The following is a 25921-nucleotide window of genomic DNA, read 5'->3' as shown; positions in this document are numbered from 1 at the left end:
CTCACACGTGTCGGCGACCCAGGAGAACCACCAGCCACCTCGGAGGAATTACCATCACTGCTCGCACGTGACGTCACGTGGACTCTAGGCCTCACCCTCCCACCACCCCAGTTCCTCTCTCTCTCTCTCTCTCTCTCTCTCTAACTCTCTTTGGGGGAAAGAACCGTGTGTGCTCTGTGGAGAAGACTTGTCTTGTATGTATGTCCTGTTTCTCTCTCTTTCTGAGTGTCTTTGCGGCCTGTTATTTCCTGGGTTTGAAGAATTAATGGTTTTTTTTTTTTTATTGTTCTGGTGATCTGTTAGGAAATTGGCCATGTTTGGAGTTATTTACCAGTGTGTCCCTCAACTGGATTTTCATGTAGAGATTTGGTGTTGTTTCGCTAGATATGTTTGATTGGAACGACGAAGAGGTAAGTTTGCTCGTTTGTTTGTTTTTTGGCCCCTTCGGAGCATCATCTTCTTTCTCGCTTCAGCTTTTGTGCTTGAGTTCTTGAATTCGAAGGTTTGGGCTTCGGTTGTTCTTGGTTTGGTAGATTTCATCGTATCGCCTGTCGAGTGAAGATATGATTCTCTTCAGAGTTTTGCTCATTGAGTAGGAGAAATACATAATGTTAACGTTAAATACCAACTATTGTAGAAGTTCTAAGACAGAATATACGGAAGGGCGATTCTGTTGTTTTTGAATCTTTTTCTGCCTCGAAAGTCCTTCGTAGTGGAGCCATAATGATCGAAGAAGCGGCTGGACCAATTCTTTTGGAATGACGAATGAAAAAAATGCAATCTGTATGGGTGATTGCCCAATAAAAAGTTTGGGGCCAAAGCATTTCGGCAAGAATTATGAGTGACCGTTTGATTGAAGCACAAGACCGTGTCATCCGAATTTAATTTCTTGTCTCATGTTTTGTTTTTATACATCGTGCAAGGCGGTGGACCTCTCCATGTACTTGTGAGCAGAATAACTTAGCTGAAAATGGCATGATTTTCATTGGTTCTCAGCTGGTTTGTGGATTGTGCTTTGTAAATGCCATCCCGTTACTCCCTCCCGCACTTGTGTGCATGTTGCGAATGTAATTTGCAGCATCCCTTGCAATTGGAAATATTTTCATTTCGGTTATTCGTAGAACTGAGGTGTCCTTAGTTTTATATACCGGTTCATCTCAATATTTGACAATTTGCTGTTTCAGCTCACAAGCATCATATGGGGTGAGGCTAGTGAAAATGGCGAACATATAGTCCCTTATCCAGCTGGAAAGGAAGATGATCAGCCCAAGAAAATACAAAATGATGACATCGCGACCCTTAAGCCTAGTGAACAGAAGCCGCTCGGGGCAAAACTCGATCTCCATGGCATGAAGCCGGAATGCTTCAACGGAAGCAACAAAAATGGAGGGATTACTGTATCAAGCTTGGACTCGTGGCCAAATCTGTCTTCATCAGAAGCTGCTAAAGATGAGCAAGGATCTGTTGGCGCTGGAGTGTCCGATAATGTGACAGAAATTAATGAATGCAATTCGTCTAAAGGTGGTGAAAATGCTATTTCTTATGACACGAAGCACACAGCACATTTTGAGTTGACTTGTGATGTTTCTAATACTTCTCGCCAAACATCAATTTCTCCAGCGGAGACAGCCCAACATGATGCAGATACTGATATATTTGGAAATACCCAAGGTGAAGAGCATTCTGACTTTGCTGACTATGGATGGGAGAATATCAGCAGCTTTGATGACCTCGATCGAATCTTTAGGTAATGCATGACTCATTTACCTGAAAAGTGTAACGTACCACCTATATCTCTTGTGGCATTCGTGTAGTTTGCTACTTGGTAGTTATGCTTATTGCGGTTGGCATATGTATTAACGCCTAGAAAACTCTTCTCAATTGTGGATGATTGATGAGAAATAACTACTCCTATAATTCTGCTGCTAAGACTTTTTGTTGTGCTCATGCCTATTTTCTGTTGAGCGAGAAGGCAGCCTTGTAGAATAGTTAACGAAAATAACCTCCTTTCTCAAGAAATGTGGTGAGCTTTCTTGACTCTGAAAATCCCTACTTTCTACTCAGCTCACTCTCTCCTTTTCTTCTGAGATTCTTAGTTCGCATTTCTTGGGTATCCATCTGACTGAATGTCCTCACAAGTGATGATTTTGCAGCAATGATGAGCCAATATTTGGCCAAGTAAATCTTGATAAAGCTGATGAGATATGGTCTTCTTCTAAAGATGCAACAAGCAGCCCAGTAAGATCATTTTCCCTTTCTGCGGTTTCGCCCGTTTTGATTTCTGGAGCATTGACGACTTCATCAGAGATTCTGCAAGTGAAAACAGAATATGAGCATCAAGATGAGCAGTCTTTCAACCTTGGCTATGACAAAATGAATGAGCCCGCATCCATTAGTTTTCAGCAAAGAAATGCAATTGTTGAACCGGTTGCAAAGGATCAGGTACTGTAAATCACATCACTGAATGTGCAATCTGAATTAGACTATTTTCTCCTCCCATTATACGAGTGAAGTAAAGCGTTTTCCTTCTTCTCTGTAGAAGAATATGGCCATGGTAGGAAAGACCCATGCAGAAAATTCTCGTCTTTTTGTTGATAGTTCTTTTACCCTGAATGAACGTGCTGATAAGGTATTCACTCTTCTCGTGGAAAACATTGAAATTGCCTTGTCTATCCTGCCAATATCAGTAATAAATTCTGCTTCCCAAATTGCAATATATCCATGCAAGATAGAAAGCTTAAAATATTTTCCGATGGTTGCTTCATGTAGATTGAGCATTTAAATTTTCTAAGTTCCAGTTGTCCTGACAGGTCGACATTCTTCATCTTCCTGTGTAAACCACCTAATTTGACTGCTAGGACCGCTACTTGTACATGTTTATGTCGATTGAGTTTCACAGTCCCCTCCATTGAGATGTTTTCCGTCTCTTCAGGTTCTCGCTACGTTATGCAGGTTTACAGGCACAAAACACTCCATAAAAGCCAGAAGAAGTCCCCAGAAAAAGCTGAAGGGAAATTATCACAAGATATTTATGGGTCCTGGTCTTCGCATGTGGATTTGGGGGGACAGTACAGCCACCAGTTATCGCCTTTTCCATCATCTATCAATCAACTAAGTGGGATTAGAGGACCTGAGCCTACCCATTTCTTGCAGATCTCTGATCCATGTGCACAAGCTGCTGCATTCGGGAACTATACAGAATCATTTCCAGGAATACTTTCACCAACGAGCTTCCAATCCGGGGAGGTCAAGTGTTCGATCGTGTTTCCAGGGTACAAGGTGTCTTCTGCTTATGTCGACTCTACAGAAAAGAGGCTTGATTCCCCAGGAAAACCTCCTACAATGACACCCCAGGAGAAAATTGACAAGCTTAGGCGGCGCCAGCAAATGCAAGCAATGCTTGCTATAAAGAAACAGCTACAGCAGTTTGGTGACCAAGTCTCCAGTCCTTCTGATGCTCAAAAGCTTACTCTGGAAAGTCCGAATCAGCATAGCAAGGGAGCCCATTTGGAAGTTGATGATCTGAGCAGTCTGCCTTCCATTGATACAAGTTCTTCTATAGAGCAGGATGGTTCTATTTTTGTCTCTGCAGCTGTTGATGGGTGTTCAATTGAGGATGTGGTGCTTAATCGGCTTCAGGATGTGATTGCAAAGGTATGGTTATTTTTTGAGTGGCTTCTTTTCCAAGTGGGTTTTAATTTCTCTAGAATGATAAAGTGGAGTAGTGCAGTTGGACAATGGGACAAGAATCTGTATACGGGATAGCTTGTATCGCCTGGCTAAAAGTGCCGTGAATAGGCAACACACTGGTAATGTGATTGGCACTGTTGTGAATCCGCAAGATGAGCATGAAGTTTTGGCAAAGGAGGAAGCAGTGGCTAGTAACAGGTTGGTTAACAAACCCACAGGTGGTTGGCTTAGTTACGTAATGCTTTTGCAAAGAGTTATATTGTCAAGGTGACTTCATATAGGACAGTTCATCTGGTATGAGTGGTAGCATCTAATTTCAAGCGTAATTCTGTGGAACGTATGCAAATTGATTGACAATAGATTAACCCTTCTTAGGTTGATCAAGTTTGAACGGCACTTGTTGGTCTGAGGATGGTGTTCTACCTCTGCGTTTCAACCGTCGTGTAACATTTTACTTCCCGTCCTTGATGAAATTCTTAGATCAACCAAAGACGCAAATGGGTTCCTATTTTAAGAAACTTAATTACTGCAAGATGGATGCTTTTGTTTTTCTATTGCAAATAATTGAGCAGTCCTCGATGCCCTGAGTATTATGTTCATATCCTGAAGTATTGTAATAATTGTTTAGATTTGCTCCCATCCTTGTTATCTGTCATCTTGATGATAAAGCCATCGGGTAACATAAATTACCCGTTAACGAGAAAGGACAAAGGTCCTGACCAAAAAAAAACGAGAAAGGAGGAAGGGGAAAATAGAGAAGACAAAAAACGCAGAAGATCAGGGGCAATAACTTGCTTTGGGTTCATAGAAAATCAACATGTTTTAGGATCAACTCCTTTCTTGATTTCATCTATACTTGTGCCCAAATTTTCACAAAACGAAGTGTCAGTTATAGGAGCTTGAAACTTGACAAACTGTCTTCAATTGAAGTAGAAACTTGTTCAAATCACTGGCATAACTTTCTTCAAGTTGAATCTCTGGCACCAACGATAAGTTCACTGTCCATTTTGTATTGCTTGGTGTTACAGGGAGGTTAAGCCAGCTGATGTTGAAACAGACACCAATCCAATAGACCGAGCAGTTGCCCATTTGCTCTTTCATCTGCCCTTTTCCACTAAACTTCCTGGAACACCCGGATCATCAATTTCTCCGAAGCTCCCCCGCAAACACAAAGCACAAGAGGTGGCAAATGTGCAAAAGGAGGGACTGTCCAAGATCTCAAAAACTGAGCTGCAGTCCTCTCTTCAAGGATCAGAAAGTACAGACCAGATGACAGATACCCATCAGATTAGCATGGACACGTCCGAAAATGCCTATGTGCCAACAGAGGGTGGAGCTGGAGCTTTTGAATCATCGCAAGAGCAGTTAAATTCGTGATGGTAATTTATTTCTCGTCTCATCCATGATCATTTAGACTCTTCCACTACTTGGGTATGATGCTGCTAATTTGGAGGTTCTCTTTTGTTCAGCTTGCTGAAGCTTCATTGAGCGCGATTTGCGGAGTCAGAATCATTTGCTTAAGGTGACAAGTCCGGGAAAGGAGCAACTTCATTAGCATCATCTTGATTATGCCTAATTTTTGGAACTTAATTCTATGTGATATTTCAGCCATTGTGACTGAACCTGATCTCGTTACTGAAAAAACTTATTAGGACAGACTGTCAGTGATGGTGTCCGTCAAAAGTTCTTATATTGCAGAAGTTGCAGCAAATAGCAGGTGACCTCCGAGTAATTTATCAATCCTCGATCGGTTAAGTCACCTTCTTTTCTTGACCTGATTCTTAAGATGCATTTCCAGATCAATGTTCTCATTCAAATAATCTACTGTATTGTCGTACGTCCATCATTCAGAGTACCATACATTAATCGAAACGTGCTTCATTCAAGTGGATGTATGCATGTACCTGTTAGTTTGATTAATGCCTCAGTGTTCTGCTTAGCTTCTCTTTTTGGCTACCCTTGATCCTATATAAAGAGTCCTACTACCGTCTCATTTGGCTTCCTCCTGAATGTGACTACCGACGACGACGGTTGCCTGCTGTTCAAGTCAGTTCGACATTAAGGAAAACATGTTTGTCGCGGTTGAGGAAGCAACCCAAATAGAAAAGACCAAACGACAACACGGAGTACTAGTTGATCCATAACCAAGTCGATGGCATCTTCTTCTTGATGGTATCTTTGTAGAGATGTAGAAGTAAGAAGAATTGTTCTATGACAAATCGATGGTTAGATGCACCATCAAGAATCACACGATGTTTCACCACCTCTAATGCCATGGAGGCACTTTCTGAAGTTTTGGCTTGGGCTTGCCAAAAGTTCTTGAAAGTTCGTCTACTTTTTGGATATCAGGTCCAACCCCTTTCTTCTTATTCTTCACTAGCAACTCTCTGCTCTTTTCAATTTGCAAATTTCAAACGGAGAGATCTATCCTTAGCGCTTTATTAGTTTTTACCACACTTTCTTCCTAGCAATTATTCTGACAATTCCCAGAATTTTGCGCAAGATTTCCATCAGGTTACCACACCTCACACATTCCTTTAGGGCGCACATAGAATCCATTCTGGAGCAGAAATTCTGCTTCAAAATGTATTCTGGAACAGAAATGCGTTTGTTAAAAAATTTCCGAAATGCATTCTGGAGCAATTTTTGTATTTTGAAATAAAAATGCGTTTGTTAAAAATACTTGATTCCAAAATGAGTTTTCGGCAAGAAAAAGAGAAGCTATTTTTTGTAGCTTCTCTCTTCCAGAATGTATTCTCCCTCTTTTCTCTCTTTTTCGATCTCACTAATTTTTTTTAGAAAATGCATAAAAATTGAAAAATTCCAGAAAAATTCATAAAAATTTCCAGAAAATAAAAAAAAGTCAGATTTCGGGAAAATAGGAAATTTGGTGAATTTTTTTCAAAAAAAATCAAAAATTTCAAAACTTCACAGAATGGCTTATAACACATGTAACCACCCACTTTGAGTGAAATTTAAATTTTTTGAGGTGCCCAAAAAAATTAAAAAATCAAAAATTTCAAAACTTCACAGAATGACTTATGGCCACCCACTTTGACTGAAGTTTAAATTTTTTGAGGTGCAAAAAAAAAATCAAAAAATCAAAAATTTCAAAACTTCACAGAATGGCTAAGAATACATGTGGCCACCCATTTTGAGTGAAATTTAATTTTTTTGAAGTGCCCAAAAAAAATAAATAATTTCAAAACTTCACAGAATGGCTTAGAATATCTTTGGCCACCCACTTTGAGTGAAATTTAAATTTTTTTAGGTGCCAAAAAAATCAAAAAATAAAAAATTTTAAAACTTCACAAAATGGCTTAAAATACCTGTGGTTATCCACTTTGAGTGAAATTTAAATTTTTTTAGGTGCAAAAAAAATCAACAAATCAAAACAGATTTCTGTTCCAGAAATCAATTTCTAGAGCAGAATTAGTCATGTTTTATCAAACAGATTTCTCCTCCAGAAATCAATTTCTGGCAAGAATTTGATTTCTGGAGCAGAATGGTTACCATTCGCGCCCTTAGGTTCCATCGTAATTGCTCATATGCTCAAATGATTACTTGTGCATCGTATCAGATAGGGCCAGGTTTACACACCACAGTATTACGCGGCAAAATGCGATTCATGAAGACAAAATTCGAATGTAACACTTCACGACGTGGATAACCTCGTGGATCAACACAAACCAACATGTTTTCACCGCAAGTCAAAAAAAAATTTCTGATCATAAAATCGAATTTGTAATGTCTTGTACCATTCAGACACGACCGCTTTAGTAGAGAAAAACCATAGGCTCAAACGTAGAGAGCCCACAACCCAAATACAAATTTCGGATTCCGAGCATTTTCTGCGTTCCTCCTCAGTTTATGCGGTATGGCGTGTCGGTTGGTTTAGACCATCGCGTGTGGTCAAAACTCGATGGGAGGTTGCGTTGTGTGAATAAAGTTGCGAACTTGGAAGCCGTCGTCCCTCGCCATCGGAGCTGATGCTCGCGGCTTTTTGCTCATGGAAGAAGAAGAAGAGCAGAAGCCGGCGATGACGCCATGCTTCAGCAGCAGCAGCAAGAGGAGGAAATCGAGATCAGGGGCTCCTTCATTCGCTCCAATTAACAATCTTGATGATGGGTGTCTCATGCACATCTTCAGCTTCCTGTCTCCTATCCCAGGTATACTCTTTGGTTCCATCCCCTTTCGACTTCTCTTTTGCCCTAATTTTCATCATTTCGATTTTCCTTCCGCACATGTAGTTTCGGGAACTTCCCTGTAGCTCTCCGGATTCTTGATTTTCGCTAAAAATTTGTGTTGGGACTCCTGTCTTCATGTATGGTTCGAATGTACATGTGCTGTTATCTACTGGCGTTGAAAGTTGGGGTCTTTCCGTAAAGCCATGTTGACTGGGTAGTCCATCGAAAGCTTTGACTGATTAGAACTTCGGGGAGCAGGACATTTCAGGGCAGGCTGATCGACTTTTCCCTGAAAATGACGAACTTCACGAGAATGATGCTTGGAATTGGAGGGTTCCTGAGGTGTTCCCATAGTTTAGGCGACCAGCGACAATTCGAGCATTTCACATGATAGTTTAGTGGCCTTCCCATCCCATCGGAGATTTACCTTGCACTTTCTTCTACATTTGGCTTTTTCAGGGTACGCGTGTAAACTAGGATTCTAGGAATCCTGGTTCTGCTTGGCGTCACTCCCAATTTGTTTCGCAGGGTGTACTTCTCTTTATGAGTTAAAAGAAAAGAAGATGTTCTCTGTTGTTTATACAAATATATACTTGTCACCACTTTAGCCATATCAATTATGGGTAGGTAGTTATGGGCTGCAGACTATACACTCAGTTGAAAACCCTTTTTTTCACTAATTTCCCAAGCAAAATTGCTTTTTCAAGGGGTCGGTCTATCTGAGTTATTCGATTTTAATACCCATCAACTAATGAGGCTAAAATGCGCTCGAATAGACGTAAATAAGCACGTTTTTTAAACTGGGCCGCAAGACCCAGTCGGGTAAAGAACAAGGCACTATGCGCGCACGTGGGCAGCGAGTGAGTTGGCGTTCAGTGTTCTTTTTCAATGCAGTTTTTTGCGTGGAGATCCACACGCCGTTCTCTATTTTAGTATAATTTTTTAGAAATGTATTACAGTATAAAAATTATTTATGGTACATTTTCTTTTAGTACAATAGCGGGCAAATTTTTTACATCCTTAGTTTCTTGGATGCAAGGTGCTACAAAATTACTTTAATACATGAGAAAAGTAATTTCAGTATTCACTCTCCTTAATACAATAACATTGGCGATTTTCTCTTGCATACACCCTAATATGAGAAACATCATAGTGTGTCGTGGATGCCCTAGCTGCCAAAGCAGCTATTGACAGTGACAGGTGAAATTTTCTTATGGGATACATATGTGTCTAAAATGTGGGCTTAGCACATCTTCATCCCGTAATAAAATATGGCTGGACAATCGGTGTATGCGAGTATTTTAACAGTAACTTGTGATGAATTGGCCTATCAGAATGCAAACTATAAAAACGTGCTATAGTCTCCTCTCCCTCCTCATTTGATATCATATAGTACAGTTTATCCATCAAGACCATCTAAGGGATGAGAAGGAGAGGATGACCTAGTCCCAGAATTGTACGATAGACTTGCTAAATTGGGTTTGTAGGTACTCAATCAATTTCTCATTTGGGGTGTGTAGGATCTTTTTCTTATTTCTGTAGCTTGAATGCCTCTCTCTCTCTTTTTTTTTGGTTTTGTGGGAGTGCCACAGACCTGTTAGCACTCAGTAATAGTTTGATACTTTGTTGGAGCATCTCTCTTCATATTATCTGATATCGTTTGCTTGTGCAATATCTAGTACTTTATATGATGTTCTAAAGTACATGAATTTAATACTTATAAAGGCCAACATATTTAACTCCACCCTGTTCTCCAAGAAGAAATACACCACTGATGCATGCTTGATATTATTTTATTGCGTTGTCTGTCACAAATTGCTGTTGAGTTTGCAGATCGTTATAACACCGCCCTCGTTTGCCACAGATGGTGTTACCTGGCATGTCACCCTCAGCTGTGGCTACGAGTAGATCGGTCTGTAAAAGATTCATCAGAGTCAGGAGTTTTCCCCAATATTGAGTCAGCTGTCTCTGCTGCAAGGTCCATAAACATCCTCTGTGTAGTTTATTGGATCACTTAATGAGTTATGGAAATCTGATGCTATTTTGCCCTCATAGACCTGGAGATACCATTCTCATTGCAGCAGGTGGAAGTCATGTTGCCTCTAATATTCAGATAAACAAACCACTTTGCCTGGTATATACACAACTTGCTTTAACTCAAAATTGCTGTTGTTTTCGGAGCTAGTGCCATGGATGGACAATTTATGCGATATATTATCTTTTACTGATAAAGAAAATGTTATTATTGTATAATCCTATCATTTTCTAGCGTGAACTTTCAGTTATTCCCATTATACTGTTGTTAGAGCATGTCCTAGGGGCTTCGAGTCTCTGACTAGTATTACAGGCAGAACTAGCCTTTTTTGAGAAAGAAATGTAAGTAATAGTTGAGGGAGAAAAAGTTGTTCGATAGACAGTAGGTGGACTAAGAGAAGCCACTTGATGATTGTTTCATTACTTACTTGGCTAGTTCTTAGTTCTACTTTCAACCTGTGTTAGGGTAAAATTATTGTTTTAGGGGCAAATGGCATTTAGATGTTTCTTGTGTATGTGAATTAAGTGGGTCTCAGTGACAGGAGATTTACAATGTGAATATAAAGAGTTAACAGGAATATATGGCTGCAGCATTAGTGGGATTTGTTGGTCTTAAAATGCGTAAATGTTGAAATAATTGAAAATTGCAATGTTGGTTTCAGAATTCTTTGGATAAGTCATTATGAGGAAAACTCTAATTTGCTTATATTGCCTGCACGTTATGGTAGTCGACAGTTGTTGATAAGTGCATGCTAGTTAAGTTGACCATAGATTTCGTCTCCTAACTACTTTTATGCTTACCTTATTCTCTTGTCTACCTTCTTTTCTCAGATTGGTGGAGGTCAACTTCCAGATGAGACAATGCTTCTCTGTTCGCGAGGTTCAGACAGGTTTGCAAAAATTTTGCCTTCCCCTTCTCTCTGTGAAAGCACATTTTTCAGATGCAGTGAAGTGTGAATGTCGGTAGTTCTTCTTACAGATGGTCTCTGAGAGATGCTGCATTCCTTCACGCATTGGTTACTGCTTAGCGAATTGATTCCCTCTTTTTGCCAATTAATGAAATTTTAGGTCACTTTTAATATGCTGTGAAGCGCTTGTCAATATAACCTTCCCAAAATAATTTTCAGTAACTTCATGTGTCTTAACTTTACCTTGAAATCGTACTGCAGTTGCAAGAGTATTGAGATTTTTGTTCTTAGTCAACTGCTTCAGAATTGGTGTTCTGCAGCTCAGATTTGATTGTTGCAATTTCATTTTTGGCGATTACAAGGAACGTGGTTGGACACGTTTTCTTTTGTTTAAGCAGTGCTCTGGAGTTCCTTTCCACCTGCAAACTGTCAAATCTCACTGTGAAAGCGGAGCTTGGATGCTGCCTGCTTCATAGGAGCGGAAGGCTGATTATCGATGGTTGTATTCTCCAGTGCGAGACAGATCCTTTGGACTACCTCTCGTGCCCGATTGTGAGCACGGCCACAGGCAGCAAGGTCGTTTCCTCTCCTATTGGCTATCATGGAAATGGCGTTTCTGTCTCTCAGACACGAATTGAAGGCGGTGCCAAAGCAGTATTGACTAGTGGGGACCTGGCATTGCAGCGTGTTCGGGTCATGTGTGCTCGTACTAATCTATTCTTCTGGTTCGACGTCGAGTGTCCCTCTTGACTCAATATCTTTGTGCTGTTGTCTGTAGTATATACTAGTACCGGTTAGTTTTATCTTTTAATTGTATCATTGCTTCAAAGATGGTATCGAATATGGTCGTCTTAGTATGGAAATTTCATGGTATCATAGTCATCCAAACCCTCGTTCTCTTTTCCAAAGGCGCTTCAGGCATGGACGTGTGGACTTGTTTGTATAAAGCTGGAATAGTTTTCTACAATGGACCGATCACAGTGAACGTTTGCAAACCTACGAAGGTGAAATCTTCAGAGTCAAGCAAACCATCCTTCGGACTCGACCTAGTCCTGCAGCAATTCCATTTTTTGTTGAGTAACAGGCACCACCAAGTTCGTGATCGTATGAAAAGTAATCGTTTTGACACCTATTGGACAAGACGAACACATCAGGGCTCTGTTTTCCCGTAAACAAGATCTATGATCATTATACGTCCAGATGGAATAGTCCAGAATTAATGTAACTTGAGCAGATCAAGGAGCATCCAACTGCTGTTCGTAAGTTGCCAAGGTGGTTCGATTGCTCAGAAAGATCATGTTGAGCTCGAAATGAGTTCGCAAGTAGAATACGGCGCATGCACTTTTCAAACATTCAGTTACACATAACACGGCGACTTAATCCAAGTTTACACGCGTCTTTGCATCCGTACGAGCTTGGGCCAGAAAAAGATAATCCATGCAAGCCTCAAACATGGATCAAATAAAGAGTTCTCAGGCATAATAACGTCTTGCTAGAAATCCCTATGAACTATGAATACGGCACGATCACTATATGCAAGATGAGACGACACATTTCTCGACAAGCAAACTCTCAGCTATTTGGCTTATTCTCTTCCAAATTACAACCCTCAGTTCCCTACCATGTAAAGAAAGCAGTGACTTTTGATTATTCTTCCCCATTAATATCTCGATAAAGATTTCAGCTGCCAACCAATAACGATCACAAAATTGAGATACACCTTCCTCGAGGTTTTAAATCATTACACCATATACTCTTTTCTTTGGTACACCTCTTTTCCCTTTCTTTCTTGAATTTCCGGAGTCTTTGGCGACTTGAAGAGATGGTATATACCGGCACTAAACTCTTCATATTCTCCATGTCCCCCACTTACGCAGTATCTTCCTGGATGAATTTCAAAGGCGAGCAAATGCAAACGTTAGTAGTCCACAAGAAGCAACATCATATATCAAAGAAAAGCATTCTGAAGGAAGATTTGGATTTTGCAAGTAAATTGTTACATCAAAATAGCAGCCACTCTCTCATGCCAAGTCCATAATCAATGAAATTAACACAAAAAGAAGCTCGCCGTCTAGGTACGAAGAATAATACAAATTTTCTACATCTCTACATTGGGTTGTCACTGTCGATACATATATGGCAGTGGGATGGGACCAATGCCCCTCCCACTTAAGGATTATTTGAAAAAATAGAAAGCAGACCTCTCCTTTTTGATACTTTAGGTCTACCGTGGTGGAAATTCTGACCGTTAACTGCCTATTTAGGGGCAGAAAGATCAAACCACATATTCACAAGTCTCTTATGTTTTTGAGTGATGACCAGAGTACGAGAGGATTACAAACAGATGAGGAAGTTACAAACCCTGACATGAGAAAAGGAAACACTCAAAAGATATTGTCACACTGATCCCCCAAATTGGGCATGGGTCAATGGACCGAACATGAATACGTCACTCAAAGATGATAATGCGTGAGCTTAAAGGCTGGTGATTTTGCCATAACCGTTTCTTCAGGGAGAGGCTTTTGCAGGAAATTACAACTGCGTTTATTAGGCTTAAAGACAATTAGATAATAGCTGAAACAAAATGAAGAAAAGTTATATGCTGATTTCAATTCAATAAACGTATATTTGAAACGAAGATGATGACAAGATTCCAAAATTCATCAAAGCTAAGATTTTTCTTGTTCCTGTGGGTCCGTCCTCAAACACCAGCATCTAAACTCAAGAAATAAGACAGCAACTAAAGAGGCGGTCAATTTTCTGCATAGCAAGCTACTGGAGAACCGCTTAATTTTATTCATGTACGAGAGATAAAGAAACGGATCAATCACAGAGGAGTCTACCAGCCTATCAAAGCTTTCTTGCCTTCTTGGGAACATCACATCTCGAAGGTCATTCTTTCAGCAAGTGAACAAGATATGAATGTTTCCCGTGTTCTTTTGCTCTTACCACAGGATCCCATAGATGCAGTCAAACATGTATATATGTATACTTAAGCAATGAAAATGATCACATCAGCAGCTGCTCAATCATAGAAGCTGATCCCGATCAAAAAAAAAAAAATCATAGAAGCTGATGGAAGGTTACGCCTAATAACTCGCTATCTAAATTAACATTAAGATCTCTATGCATTAGCTTCGGTCATCAGCGCTAGTGACCTTCCAAAACTTTCAAGCAATCCAAAATGAAAAGATCACACTAAAGAATTGTGACACTACTTACTTGGCAATGCTCAGGTCTGAACTCAATTGACCGGAGCAGGTTTCCTCTGCAGCACCAAGTCATCAGTCGAATAATAATCTGCTATTAGCCGGTACACATACGATGGATTGTGTCCTCCACTGGAAACATTAGGAAAAAAAAAGTGAAACTCAAAAGATGATACCACTAGAAGTAATTGAGTCCACAATTGAGCAATGTGACTATCACAATAGCCTGACCTGGTAAAACGTAGATAGAAATAATCCAGATTATGCAATGTCAGCAAATTGAGAATTGCTAGAACTCTTCTAAAAGATTATATGAATTCTCAGAGGTTCCAAGTTAATTGCTAATATGTCGAAGAGATGAGAACAAGTTTAAAGGCTTTGTATTATCTACTTAAGTTTTTGTTGCTATTTGCCATGACCTTCTACTTAATGCTCCTGTAAATAAATTCATTTCTAAACTTGCATTTACATATAAGAAAGAATTCTGGCGAGATAGGCATATCAAAGGTACTCACGTGTCTGTGATAAACAAGCTGACCAGTTTTGGTGGTACATAATCAAATGTTGGGTTGACAACATGAAGAAGTGGAGAGCCTGTTCCACTTCCAAAGTCCATGCAATCTGAGAATTCTCCAAAATCAAGCAGTTCAGAAGGTGATCTCAGCTCATTAAGTAAGACCTCTGGATTGTGAGGATACAAGGGGCACAACTGCAATCCAAAATCTGTGTAATCAGTATAGCACCAGCACGCTTATCAAAGGTCATCAAACATTTCCAGCAATACACTAAACATGCATTCAAGGTACAACCAACCCACACTATGTCGTCAACTCAGTCCAAGTCTAAGATGCATATGATTAGCCTAAATAACAAAAACATGTCAATTCGTGCTTACTCCTGCTCCATAATTCGTTTGTCTAGCCCTCCTCACATTGTGCAACCACTGTAACTACAGAATATACTGCAAATACATAATTATTAAAATGCTTGTCACAGCTTACTTTGGACACTAACTAAAGCAAGCGGCATGTTATCCACCAGTTTACCTTATGGCTGCCTGCGAGTACAACAAAAGGAACAGCATGTCTTTGAGCAGCAAGAGCAACCATATTCAACCCCACAGGTGCTATAACTCCACCATTAGCCATTACAGCATGAGCTCCAACAATTACCTTTTCGCATAAATTTAGTTCAAACAGTCAGTGCAGTAAATCAGGTGCAGAGGAGAAAAAAAAATTGCTAAAAAATTATGTGTACCATGTTCACACGTGAAATCATGGCAAAGACAGCAGAATCAGTAATGAGCGTGGTTTGTAAACCTCTTGCAACCAACTCTTTTGCAAGTAGATGTCCCTGATACCTGATCAGGACCACATGATTAGAACAGCTCAGCAAGAGACGAAAACATACTAGACTGACCGAAGACCCATGACCAACTCACCTGGGAGCTCCCTCAGTAACAAATACACGGAATGATCTTTTTTTCTCCTTTGCTGCGCAGAGAAATTCTAGTACTGTTCTTGAGCTTCCTAAAGTTAATATTACCTCACTGAAAACACATAACAGTGTTATAAACGAATATAATCAGCAAATAACAATCAGCAAAACTGGAAAGTCATCTCAGACATTGTTCACAACAAATTAAGCAATAAGAATCTGGCGTACCAGTATCATCATGAACTATCAATAAATTAATTGGAAGAACAATCAAATAAGTCAATAATGCATAAATAACTTATTGAGATTTCAAAGCATGACAGATCATGCTAACCACTCAAGAGAAACAAACCCAAATTCATAAGGATGCACATATTGGTTTTCTCATGAGGGGAGAAGGGGATGATGACACCTGAAGCCAGGCCCAGTTCCTATGGAAGGCCTGCCTCAAATCCTGGACTCTGCCAATGCATGTGTTCACATGAATATTTTTGTGTCCTAATATGCCCCAGTTCATTTTCAGATAACCAGTGTCTCAACACTGCACCATTGGTCTGAGGGTGATGGCTCCATCAGACCAGACATAGGTTAAGAATTTCCTAATATAATTATCAATCACATGGACATATGACCCTGCCCAACAAGTTAGAGGAGAATTCATGCCATTAGCGAGAAAAACCACATGGATTCACCTAAAAGAAACCCATAGGCAACGTTAAGATAAGGAAATCCGGCACATGCTTTAATATGTCTGAATTTGCTAGCAAATGATGCTTGACCTCTGATACCAAAAAAGAGTTCATATAGCAGCTTTTACTCATGAAAGAAAAGCACTGACGCGTTTCCAAATTGAAAGTATACAACCACATAATATTCCATTTTGCATAACATACCAAAATATGCCAAAACTCGGCATATGGAAGCAACAACCTCATGCAACAAAAATTATCATGGAAACTACAAATTATAAGACAAATTTAAAAGATTTATGGATGGAGAAAAGGACAAAACATCACATCATTTTTCTTATTTCATGCGAGCTTGGTTACTTAAATTGTGAAGGAGTTTATTAAATGAAAAGAAGTAAAAAATAAAAAATGAATAAAATCAACATTACCACGCATAAACTCCAAAATATAATGGAAAAGACACCCATCTCAAGTTCCCTAACACTCAATTAAGGGCAAACTGATGCAAATAACCATTAAAACAAGAAGCAAACTAATAACAGGGGAACAAGCAAATGTCAACAAGGCAAAAGAAGTACTTTTGATGAATATGCTCCACTGCTTGCTCAGCAATCTGTTCGTGGCAAGTGTCAATATCTTCGATGAGTTCATTCACTGCCTCAATAACATCATGCTTCAGCTTCCGGCTTCTTGAACTCTTGTCAGCAGCTGTGAAGGAAAGAGTTTCTTAGCACAAACTAGTAAGTCTCTAAAAGCTAGACAAGAAACTGCTATTTCCTTCATAATCCTGCTTACAATTCTTCACACAATACTACAAAATTGATTTATCAAATTGGCAAGTGCTTTTGTGAACGGAAAAGAAATCTCCACGTGCCATCAATGGCAATTTGCTATTCACTGGATAGGACTCTATACTTTATCACAACACCAGCTATCTTTCGCATTGCTAGCATGCATCAACAAACAGACCATTGAAAGCTGAAGGAAGCTCACATTTGCTTTTTCCTTCAGAATCACCCCCTGATGAAGATGTATGAGGAACAGCCGCCGAGTCAGGCAGATCCTCGAGAAGGGTTTGCAAGGAAGGTGGGCGCAAAGTGTTTCTTGAAGCAGCAGCTACTGCAGCAGCAGACAACACAGGATGATCATCTTGGTCTGTTTCACCTTCGTCGTCACTTACAGCTGATAAATTCAACCCAGCCATAGCAACTGCCGTGAGAGAAAGATCCTCCTCCCTAATAATATGTAGAACACGTCTGACGATATTGCCAACGGCAAGCTCTGCATTCATAAGTACAACCTTGTCAATACATATAGCAAAGAACCCACAATATCTGTAAAGAGATGCTTAAACATGAATCATCACAATGGTTCTTTCCAAAAGCTTAAAAGAGAACTTGCAACACAATATTATTGAGCATAACTTCAAAAAATCAAAACTAATCATTCTTCTGTAGGCTAGCATTATTATGAAGTCCACAAAGAAATCAAACAATCCAAAAACTTTAGCAAGAAGAGGATGTGGACGGCCACTATCTAGTGATAATATTGACAACAAGAGTACCCACAATTCCTACTTTTTAAAAAGGTAAGTTTTCCGATGGACAGATATAGCTTGTGCATGGTGCTGCTTCATTCTCTTGCCAGTGTCAACAAAAGAAAATAGTGCAATATAAGTGCCCTGTTATGGTAATGAAAGCTGCAGTATCATCTCTAACCTTTATTCGACACCAGGAAGAAGAATTTCAGAAACTAGGACACGGCAACAGTGGCTATTTTAAAGCAGAAGAAAATTTCGTTACTGTCAACAGCAGATAAAGTATTGGGACATATGGTCCAATTTCAAACTGCAAGCTGATATCAAGCAATGACAGACACTCCGATGATTTTCAACTAGCAGCAACCAAAAACGAAACTACAAAAGTAGCATACCAACTGGATTTGCTGCAACCAGCTGCTCTCCTACCGCTTTTACAGCATCAATCAAAGCAGCTGCCTGGTGGGTATATGGAATTCGCTGCTGAGAAATAACCGATCGAAGGAGTATTGCTGTCTGCCTTGCCGTTGCTTGTGAGCCCTCAATCTTGCTGCCACCGCATAGAGAACATGAATTCATTTTCTCGCCTTCAAGCATGCTAAAGGAACTTCACAACTAAAAATTGTCGTTTGACAGGATCTCACCGTTTTTTGAGCTTGAAAAGGAACTCATTCACGAGGGCTTGCACGTCTGGCATGATTACCGATCTACCACCACCACTTTCACCTAAGTGATAGCAAAGATCAGTCTAGAGTACCCAAAAAGTTTGATCCATTCAATTGAACAGCAAAGATATAGATTGCTCAGAATTTTTTTCATGCACAAAAAACGAAACATGACCTAGAGCTAAGTTTCCTTGAACCCATATGACCGAATGCCATTGAGGAGACACTAATTGGTAAGTTTCAATGTAAGAGCTGCTGTAACCACCTTAAGACTGGAGTTTTGTACTCTCTAGTTCACTCCGTACCATTGCAAACTCAAACAGTGAGTGAAACAGGTACGATTGACAAACTGTGATTGCAGCCAAATGCTCTATAAACAATGAGCATAAGCAACTTTGTCCCCACACGTGCATTATATTTTCCTTCCAATGTCAAGTTCATTCTTTTTTCCTCTTTATTATTCCTCCATTCTAAAAAAACCACCCGTGTTGTTCCTCCCTTCTCCAAAACCATATCCCATACCGAAAAGTCAGCCCGATAGAACAAAGTTCTTTCTTTTATCCCCATTCCATTAGTTCAGTCATACCAACAAACCGATACTAAGGCAAGCAGACATTAAACACCCTTCCTGTTCACCTTTCAGGCATCTGATTTACTTCTTTTTTTATGCTAACAATTCCCTTCGAAATTCAACCCGGCAAGCCTTCCAACAACGCGCCGACTCGAAATTCACTCCCCGATTTCTTTGATTGCGAAGCACGTGCAAATACAAGCATACCCAAATAGAAGTCCTAAAAATCTATGCATCGCGAAAGACAAAATCAATCTGGCAGTGAAAAACAAACAATCTCCAACACTTCCTCGCATTCTGCCGAAAGCAAGCACACTCCTTAATTGGACAGGAAAAGAAGAAGAAGAAGAAGAAGATGACGATGATGATGATGAAAAGTAGCAACGAGCAATTGAGAATCTCACGAAAAGGAGCGGTTCGGACAACGAAAACATGGGCCAACATTCACTTACGAATTCGACGGCGGAGGCGGATCGACGAAACGGCACGCCAATCAGAAGCGCGAGGATTTTCTCGGACAGGTTCGATTACGGGGCTTCGTGGGTTTTCTTTTGCAAGGTGAAAGCTTTGAAGCTTCGCTTCGTCAGTTGCTGGTTCCAATATTTTCTTTCCACCTTCCGACGCCCCCCAACTTCTTCTTTCGTGTTTTTTTTTTCCTCTTTTTCGATTTTTCTGGTTTTCTCGACATGGAGCTGTCTCGGGTGGATTGTCATGGGCTTGGTTCAGGCCCAAATGCCATCTTTTCTTCTCGAATTATAAGCATGAGTAATTAGCAACGTTATTATAATCCTGTTGGGGCGAGTGATTATGAACATTTAATTGATAATAATGAACGTTTTTTGTTTTATGTGACATCAAAACCTCAAATTATGCACACTATAACACGTTTAGCCTAAAAACCCTAAACTTGTACCCGTGACTCCAGCAAGATTCCGTGGGATGATTTTCCGACCAAAATGACGTCTTTATTGTTTTGTTTATACCACATGGGCGCCGTACCAACACCGTTTGTCTTTTTCGTCTAACGGACGATGAAAGGTAAATGCATCGTGCATGTACAGGTTTTTGGGATTTTTTCCGAAAAAAATTAAATTAAATGTGTCGCAATATGCATAATTTGGCCTTTTTTATGGTTTTTTTTTGTTAATATTGCGAAAAACCCCAAACTGGTGTACATGTGACAATTTTACCCCAAACTAATTTTTTGGCCACGAAAAACCCCAAACTGGTATACCTGTGACAATTTTATCCTAAACTAATTTTTTGACAACTAAAAACTCCAAACTAATACATTTATAACGATTTTACCCTCTGTTAGTTTTCATTAAATTGAATTAATACCACAAAAAATCATAAACTGGTACGTCTATGATAAACCAAGGGTAAAACATAAAATTGGTATATATGTTAATTGCAGCGCGTCATTCAACAAAGTAATTTCATAATAAAATTTAACGAAAATAAACCGAGGATATATTTATCACAGGTGTATCAGTTTGGGGTTTTTGAAGGTCAAAAAATTAGTTTGGGATAAAATTATCACAGACGTATCAGTTTGGAATTTTTCACGGTATTAACCATTTTTTTTTTACCTTTTCTTGTAATTAAATTGTCATTGAGCACAAGAACCAGAAAATAAAGGTAGACCACATCCCTGTACAAAGCCCAGGAACCAATTGAACCCGAACAAGACCTGACCCAACTCTCAAGACCCAAGAGCCAGCAGGCCCAACCCACACCTATCAACAATGCCCACAAATTTACCAATACACACCCAAAGACAATCCCAGATCAGAACCTGTGCAGATTCGTCTTTGGCAATGTTGCCACTGCCAACCCCAGCAGCTATGCCTCGGTTCGCTTCCTCAATCATCATTCAGACAAACATCGGGCCTGTTTAGTTCAGCTTTGAAGAAATGTATTTGGCAAAATGCAAAAACCTTTTAGTTAAAAGAGTTTTCCGAAATACAAGTAGTGTTTGGTAATGTGTATTTTAAAATCACATTTGAAAGCAACTTTGGCCTAAATACCGTTTGGTAAAAATTATTTGTAAAAAGGCTTTTGCTGATATTTCAAAAAAAAAAAAAAGCTAACAACCGACCACCACCACCGGCCAGATCTGGTCGCCGGCCAACCGCTGACGACCAGATCTGGTCGCCGGCCAGCCTCGCCTGACCTCAGGCGGCGGTTGGCTGGGGGTCGCGCGACCCCGCTTACCACTGCCTGGGGGTCGCGTGACCCCGACGACCGCCGCCTAGGGTCACCGGGCCTCGGGCGGTCGCCTGGGTCACGCGACCTAGGCCAAACCAGGCGGCAGTTGCCGGGGTCGCGCGACCCCCAGGTGGGCGTCGCCGGGGTCGGGCTAGCCCTCAGGCGGCGGTCGCCGGCCGCTGGCCGCCGGACCTCGGTTTGGGGAAGATGAACAGTGCAAAGTTGCATTCTGAAAATGCAACTTCCCAAAGCACCTCCGGTGGAGCATTGGCCAAAGGTCCCTTGGGGAGTATTTTCGAATGTAATTGCATCTCCCCAAAGTGAGTAAAAAAATTTGCCAAACACCATTTGCATTTTGCCAAGGGACTTTAGAGTCCAAATGCTGAACCAAACGGGTCATCATCGATTCTCCGGTTAGCACATAAAAAGCTTGAACTTCAGCAGGCTGGACTCTCTCTCTTTCACCTCCCAAAGAAGTGCCTCAACAGCGGTCTGTAGTAGCCAACACAACATCGGCCATAGCAAACTTTTCTTTTCCTTCCTCCATTAGTGGTCGATTGAATATGAATTTGCTCGAAGATATACTCATCCAAGGGGTAAAAAATAGAAAGAAAAATTCCATCTTTTTCGCATATTTCTCAAATTCGAGAACAACGAAACGAACCATCTTTTTCGAATTTCAATTTTTTTCGGAATCTTTTTAGTTTCGCAAACCAAGCACGTTTTCGAGAAAATGAACTGTTAATAGACAGAAAGTTGCTTTCGTTTTGTATTCTTCAATGGAAACGGAACGCAGGAAAAGCTTTCTCGGGAGCCAGATGGCCCGTGAGAGGTGCGCGTATCACAGGGGCCGATATCACCTGTCAAATGCGTCCGTGCGTGTGAAGAAGAAGAAGAAGAAGAAGACAAGAGAGAAAACAGGAAACACGAAGAGATTTTGAAAACCGAAGAGAGTCAAAAACGGAAGACGCAGACAACAGCGCGAGAGCGAGAAAGAGAAACGACAAGCCTGGGGAAGTCGGGCCTACACGTTTCACCATTCCCCTTTTTGTATTTTCTCGAGAAATCTCTCTCTCTCTCTCTCCTCGCCCCCAAAAACGACGCTCCTCTCTCTCTCTCTCCTCTCTCTATATCTGCCTCTGTCTCGAGCGGCTTTAATTTGAAATTATACGCGCACTTCGTGTCTTTCTCGCTTATATTATTCTTCTTCCCCTTCATTTATTATACCAATCTGTCTCCCCCATCTACTACTATCCCCCAGTCGGCCTCGAATCTCTCTCTCTCTCTCTCTCTCTCTTCCGCTGGGTTCGGTTGGTTCTTTTCCTTCGGCCCACTTCGTCAAAGTGGGGTTTTTTGAATCGACCCTCCTAAATCTTTCCGCAATTCCTGGTGAGTTTCCATCTCTGTTCCATCCGCGCTTCATCCTTTCGCATGGTATCCGCCGCGAAGTTTGATTTTTCTGTCTCGATTCACGTGTTCCTCGGGCTCCCAAGAGCCAAAAGTTTTGATCTTTCCGGTGGATGTTTTGGGAACGCTATAGATCTGCTTTGGGTCGGGGTCCGTAGATTTCTTTTCAACCTCTTCCTTCTGGGGATTGAAGATTTGATCTGTCGTGATCAGTGATCGCCCAATATCTTAACTGCTGGCTGACCTAGTTTCTTGTTGATCGTTTATGTCGTTGTGTAGATTTGCCGAGGGCAGAGTGGTGGGCTCTTTGTAAAACTCTGTGAAATCAGGGTTCCGAATTTTCTCAAGCTGAAAGCAAATTGCTTTTATAATCAGGTAATGCATCTTCTTTACCTGTGCAAGCATCATGTGCAGTGTACGATGATGTGGTGTTCAGGTTAAGTCTGTTATTGAACTCGCTTTGCATGGTACTTGGAGAGAAGAGGGAATGCTGCAGTTCTTGTGATGGCTCTGTGAGATTTATTTGCATCATCAATAATCAAAAGGGGTGATGGCCAAAAAGCAAAAAAGAGAAAAGGTAAAAAGTAAAAATAAAGAAAATCTGAAGGGGTTGTCTCGCTGTGCATTCAGCTTTTTAATGTTTCCTCACACTGCATGTTTCAGCATTCTAGAGAGAAAATTACATTCTAGTTTTAGCCTTGTTGAAGCTGGTTTGACTTTGGAATAATGCTACTCTGGATTTCAGAAAGACAATTCTAAGTGGGTGTAATTTCGATTGAAGACGGGTTGTTTTTTTCTAGCTGGCCTGTGATGATGCCATCGAGAGTTCATGCTGTCAGTACATATGTTGAAATTGAAAAATAGAGCCTTTCAAATCCTCAGACCGTATTGTTTGTCGTATTCCTGTTAAGATACATGCGCGGACATCTGGTTTTTAAGGTGCCCTTTTTCTGTCCCTTCTTTTTCTCTTGAGGAAAGAGTGCTCAGTATTCTGATTGCATTGTCTATGACCGATGCTTATGCAGCTACATCTATCATGCCAGATATCACTTGTTTAAGTTGTCTTTGTTTCCAGAGTCTTGTTTCTTTTGTATTTAATCAATAATTCATGTGTTTTTTTTCTCTTTTTCATCTTTAGTTACATAGGCTAGGAAATCTCTACGAGCGAAATGGCTTCTGCAAATTCATTCTTCGATGAGATCCGAAACAAACCTGAGGTTATTGATCCTCCTCAAAGCGAAGACATGTTGGACATCGGTGAAAGTGTGAATGATCCAAAGCAAAATGCTGTTAAACCTAATTTAACCGTCTCTAGCAGTGTCCGAGAGCTATTAGAGTGCCCTGTGTGCTTGAATGCAATGTACCCTCCTATCCATCAGGTTTGGATTTTTAATCTTGCATTTAACCCTTTTTTTCAATTTTCCTTTATTTCGATTTTTATTGATTCTTCCTTTAAAGCACATGAACATCATGGGACTTGTTTGTTTTTTATAACCTCTTTTGGTCAAAGTCGCCTATTTGTTACACATCACCGCAACTTCTCGACGTTAGACACCTGCACATCCCTATGGTTATTTGGTAATGAAGACGCAAAAGTTGACATTTGGGATTCTCTCTTCATCAGTGTTCGAATGGCCACACTCTGTGTTCTGGTTGCAAGCCAAGGGTGCACAACAGATGTCCTACTTGCAGGCATGAACTCGGGAACATCAGATGCCTTGCGTTGGAGAAGGTGGCGGCCTCTCTTGAACTTCCATGTAAATATCAGAGTTTTGGGTGTGTAGGCATATATCCTTACTACAGCAAGCTGAAGCATGAATCACAATGCGCCTTTATACCCTATAGTTGCCCCTATGCCGGATCAGAATGCACAGTGATCGGTGACATTCCCTGTCTGGTTGCGCATCTCAAAGATGATCACAAAGTTGACATGCATAACGGCAGTACCTTTAACCACCGATATGTCAAATCAAATCCACATGAGGTTGAGAATGCTACGTGGATGCTAACGGTACTTTTTCCCCTCTTTCCTTGTTTCAGTTATCAAAGGCATATGTTGGGCTCTCTTTAGTTATCCAGCAGTTTATTAATTGTCAAACTGTCAAAAGTAAGCATCTGCTCATCAGAATTGTTTTAGTTTGAATCCCCATGAATGTGAAATTGTGTGAAATTTGGATTAAAGCTGTTATTTTCTTGATAAGTTCTATGGAATAAAGGTCTAAGTTGTTAAATTGATATATCTCAGGCATCAGATCATTTGATTTTCTAATCAGTGCTGCTTATCTTCGCCCTGTTCTCTCTTCCTTCTAAATTTGTATGTGGTTTTATCATTTAGTTTTTTGCATTAGCCGAATGCTGGAAGCCCAGGCAATGACATATTAGTTGATTTAAGTTTGTAAAGATGTGGAGCTTAAATGGGGCTATAAGACTTTAAGAAGGATCTAATTTAGTTGTCAATGGAGCTTCCTTCTAAGTTTTAGCAAGGTTTCTTTTGAGATTACCCATGTCAATGAATTAAATGGTTAATAATTGTCTTTAATATGCCATGTGACACACCAGATTAGCTGGGACAAGTCTCTGTGTTGCCCATAGGAGACTACGCTTGCAAGTTGCATTATCGTTGTAAGTTTTTCAAAGGGCACAATAGTAATCAAGTTTTGGTGGATCTCCAGGTTTTTAGTTGCTTTGGTCAGTATTTCTGCCTGCACTTCGAGGCCTTTCAGCTTGGAATGGCTCCAGTCTACATAGCATTCCTGCGGTTTATGGGTGATGACAACGAGGCGAAAAACTACAGTTACAGTCTTGAGGTCGGTGGGAATGGGAGAAAGATGATCTGGCAAGGTGTGCCTCGGAGCATAAGGGACAGCCACCGCAAAGTCCGTGATAGTTTCGATGGCCTCATCATCCAACGCAACATGGCTCTCTTCTTCTCTGGTGGCGACCGGAAGGAATTGAAGCTTAGGGTGACCGGACGGATCTGGAAAGAACAGTGATGACGGGGTTATTTCCATCTGATGCTTTTTAGATTATCCTGCTCTTAAAAGTTTAGATTAGTTTGTTCGCGTAGTAGTGATCAGCAAGTCTTCTTGGGCATGTATTTTTTGGAATTTTAGGGGGCAATGTCTCTTTGCTTGACTATGCATCAAATACATGAATGGGAAGACAGCAAATATCGTATATTCCAAGCAGAATGAAAGCGTGTTGTGTTGTCTTCCTTCTCTTCTGTTTCGTGTCCACCACTCCCCCCTACTTGTTCCATGTTTGTCGCGGCCGGCCTTTCTCATATGGCGGCTGAAAGGATCTTTTTCATGCACGAAGTCAACTTGTCTATATGTCTATCCTTCCTGTCTAAGGGATTGATTTCGGAATTCCTAGG

At 40.5% G+C, this 25921-nt stretch overlaps 4 protein-coding genes across 12 annotated transcripts; 3 read left to right on the top strand and 1 right to left on the bottom strand.

Annotated features, from left to right (window-relative positions):
* Positions 1–237: 237 nt before the first annotated feature.
* LOC115684847 (protein LNK2) lies at positions 238–5430 on the top strand. 5 transcript variants are annotated; one of them, XM_056308279.1, is made up of 8 exons: positions 239–410; positions 1185–1747; positions 2154–2442; positions 2540–2629; positions 2953–3654; positions 3731–3888; positions 4719–5069; positions 5160–5430. In XM_056308279.1, exons 1-7 carry the CDS (start codon positions 387–389, stop codon positions 5065–5067), a joined length of 2175 nt encoding a protein of 724 aa, XP_056164254.1. In that variant the 5' UTR covers positions 239–386; the 3' UTR covers positions 5068–5069; positions 5160–5430. The 5 variants fall into 5 exon arrangements, with proteins under 5 accessions (XP_056164256.1, XP_056164253.1, XP_056164254.1 ...); XM_056308283.1 differs by having other exon boundaries at positions 240–410; positions 1185–1521; positions 1621–1747; positions 4719–5430; XM_056308281.1 differs by having other exon boundaries at positions 238–410; positions 2543–2629; positions 4719–5430.
* A 2127-nt stretch (positions 5431–7557) lies between these two features.
* On the top strand, positions 7558–11707 carry LOC115684916 (F-box protein SKIP5). The gene is made up of 5 exons (XM_030609867.2): positions 7558–7859; positions 9711–9855; positions 9933–10011; positions 10743–10801; positions 11218–11707. The coding sequence occupies exons 1-5, from the start codon at positions 7700–7702 to the stop codon at positions 11567–11569; spliced, it is 795 nt and encodes a 264-aa protein (XP_030465727.1). The 5' UTR covers positions 7558–7699; the 3' UTR covers positions 11570–11707.
* A 527-nt stretch (positions 11708–12234) lies between these two features.
* On the bottom strand, positions 12235–19567 carry LOC115684911 (uncharacterized). 2 transcript variants are annotated; one of them, XM_030609857.2, is made up of 11 exons: positions 19380–19567; positions 18336–18417; positions 18087–18241; positions 17148–17435; positions 16733–16862; positions 15470–15577; positions 15286–15388; positions 15075–15200; positions 14544–14737; positions 14042–14160; positions 12235–12703 (listed from the first exon to the last, which is right to left on the bottom strand). In XM_030609857.2, the coding sequence occupies exons 2-10, from the start codon at positions 18386–18388 to the stop codon at positions 14064–14066; spliced, it is 1254 nt and encodes a 417-aa protein (XP_030465717.1). In that variant the 5' UTR covers positions 18389–18417; positions 19380–19567; the 3' UTR covers positions 12235–12703; positions 14042–14063. The 2 variants fall into 2 exon arrangements, with proteins under 2 accessions (XP_030465717.1, XP_056164189.1); XM_056308214.1 differs by having other exon boundaries at positions 18336–18410.
* Positions 19568–22250: 2683 nt separating this feature from the next.
* LOC115684918 (E3 ubiquitin-protein ligase DIS1) lies at positions 22251–25768 on the top strand. 4 transcript variants are annotated; one of them, XM_056308872.1, is made up of 5 exons: positions 22251–22527; positions 22840–22920; positions 23692–23924; positions 24170–24556; positions 25218–25768. In XM_056308872.1, exons 3-5 carry the CDS (start codon positions 23715–23717, stop codon positions 25536–25538), a joined length of 918 nt encoding a protein of 305 aa, XP_056164847.1. In that variant the 5' UTR covers positions 22251–22527; positions 22840–22920; positions 23692–23714; the 3' UTR covers positions 25539–25768. The 4 variants fall into 4 exon arrangements, with proteins under 4 accessions (XP_056164847.1, XP_030465731.1, XP_056164846.1 ...); XM_030609871.2 differs by having other exon boundaries at positions 22825–22920; XM_056308871.1 differs by having other exon boundaries at positions 22252–22527; positions 23684–23924.
* The last annotated feature ends 153 nt before the right edge of the window (positions 25769–25921 follow it).

Source organism: Syzygium oleosum, unplaced genomic scaffold (assembly GCF_021117445.2).
Source record: "Syzygium oleosum isolate NSW1041296 unplaced genomic scaffold, Sole_v2.1 Sole_v2.02, whole genome shotgun sequence".
NCBI lineage: Eukaryota > Viridiplantae > Streptophyta > Magnoliopsida > Myrtales > Myrtaceae > Syzygium > Syzygium oleosum.
The sequence above is the reverse complement of the archived record's forward strand: the minus strand, read 5'-3'. Positions and strand labels throughout refer to the sequence as shown.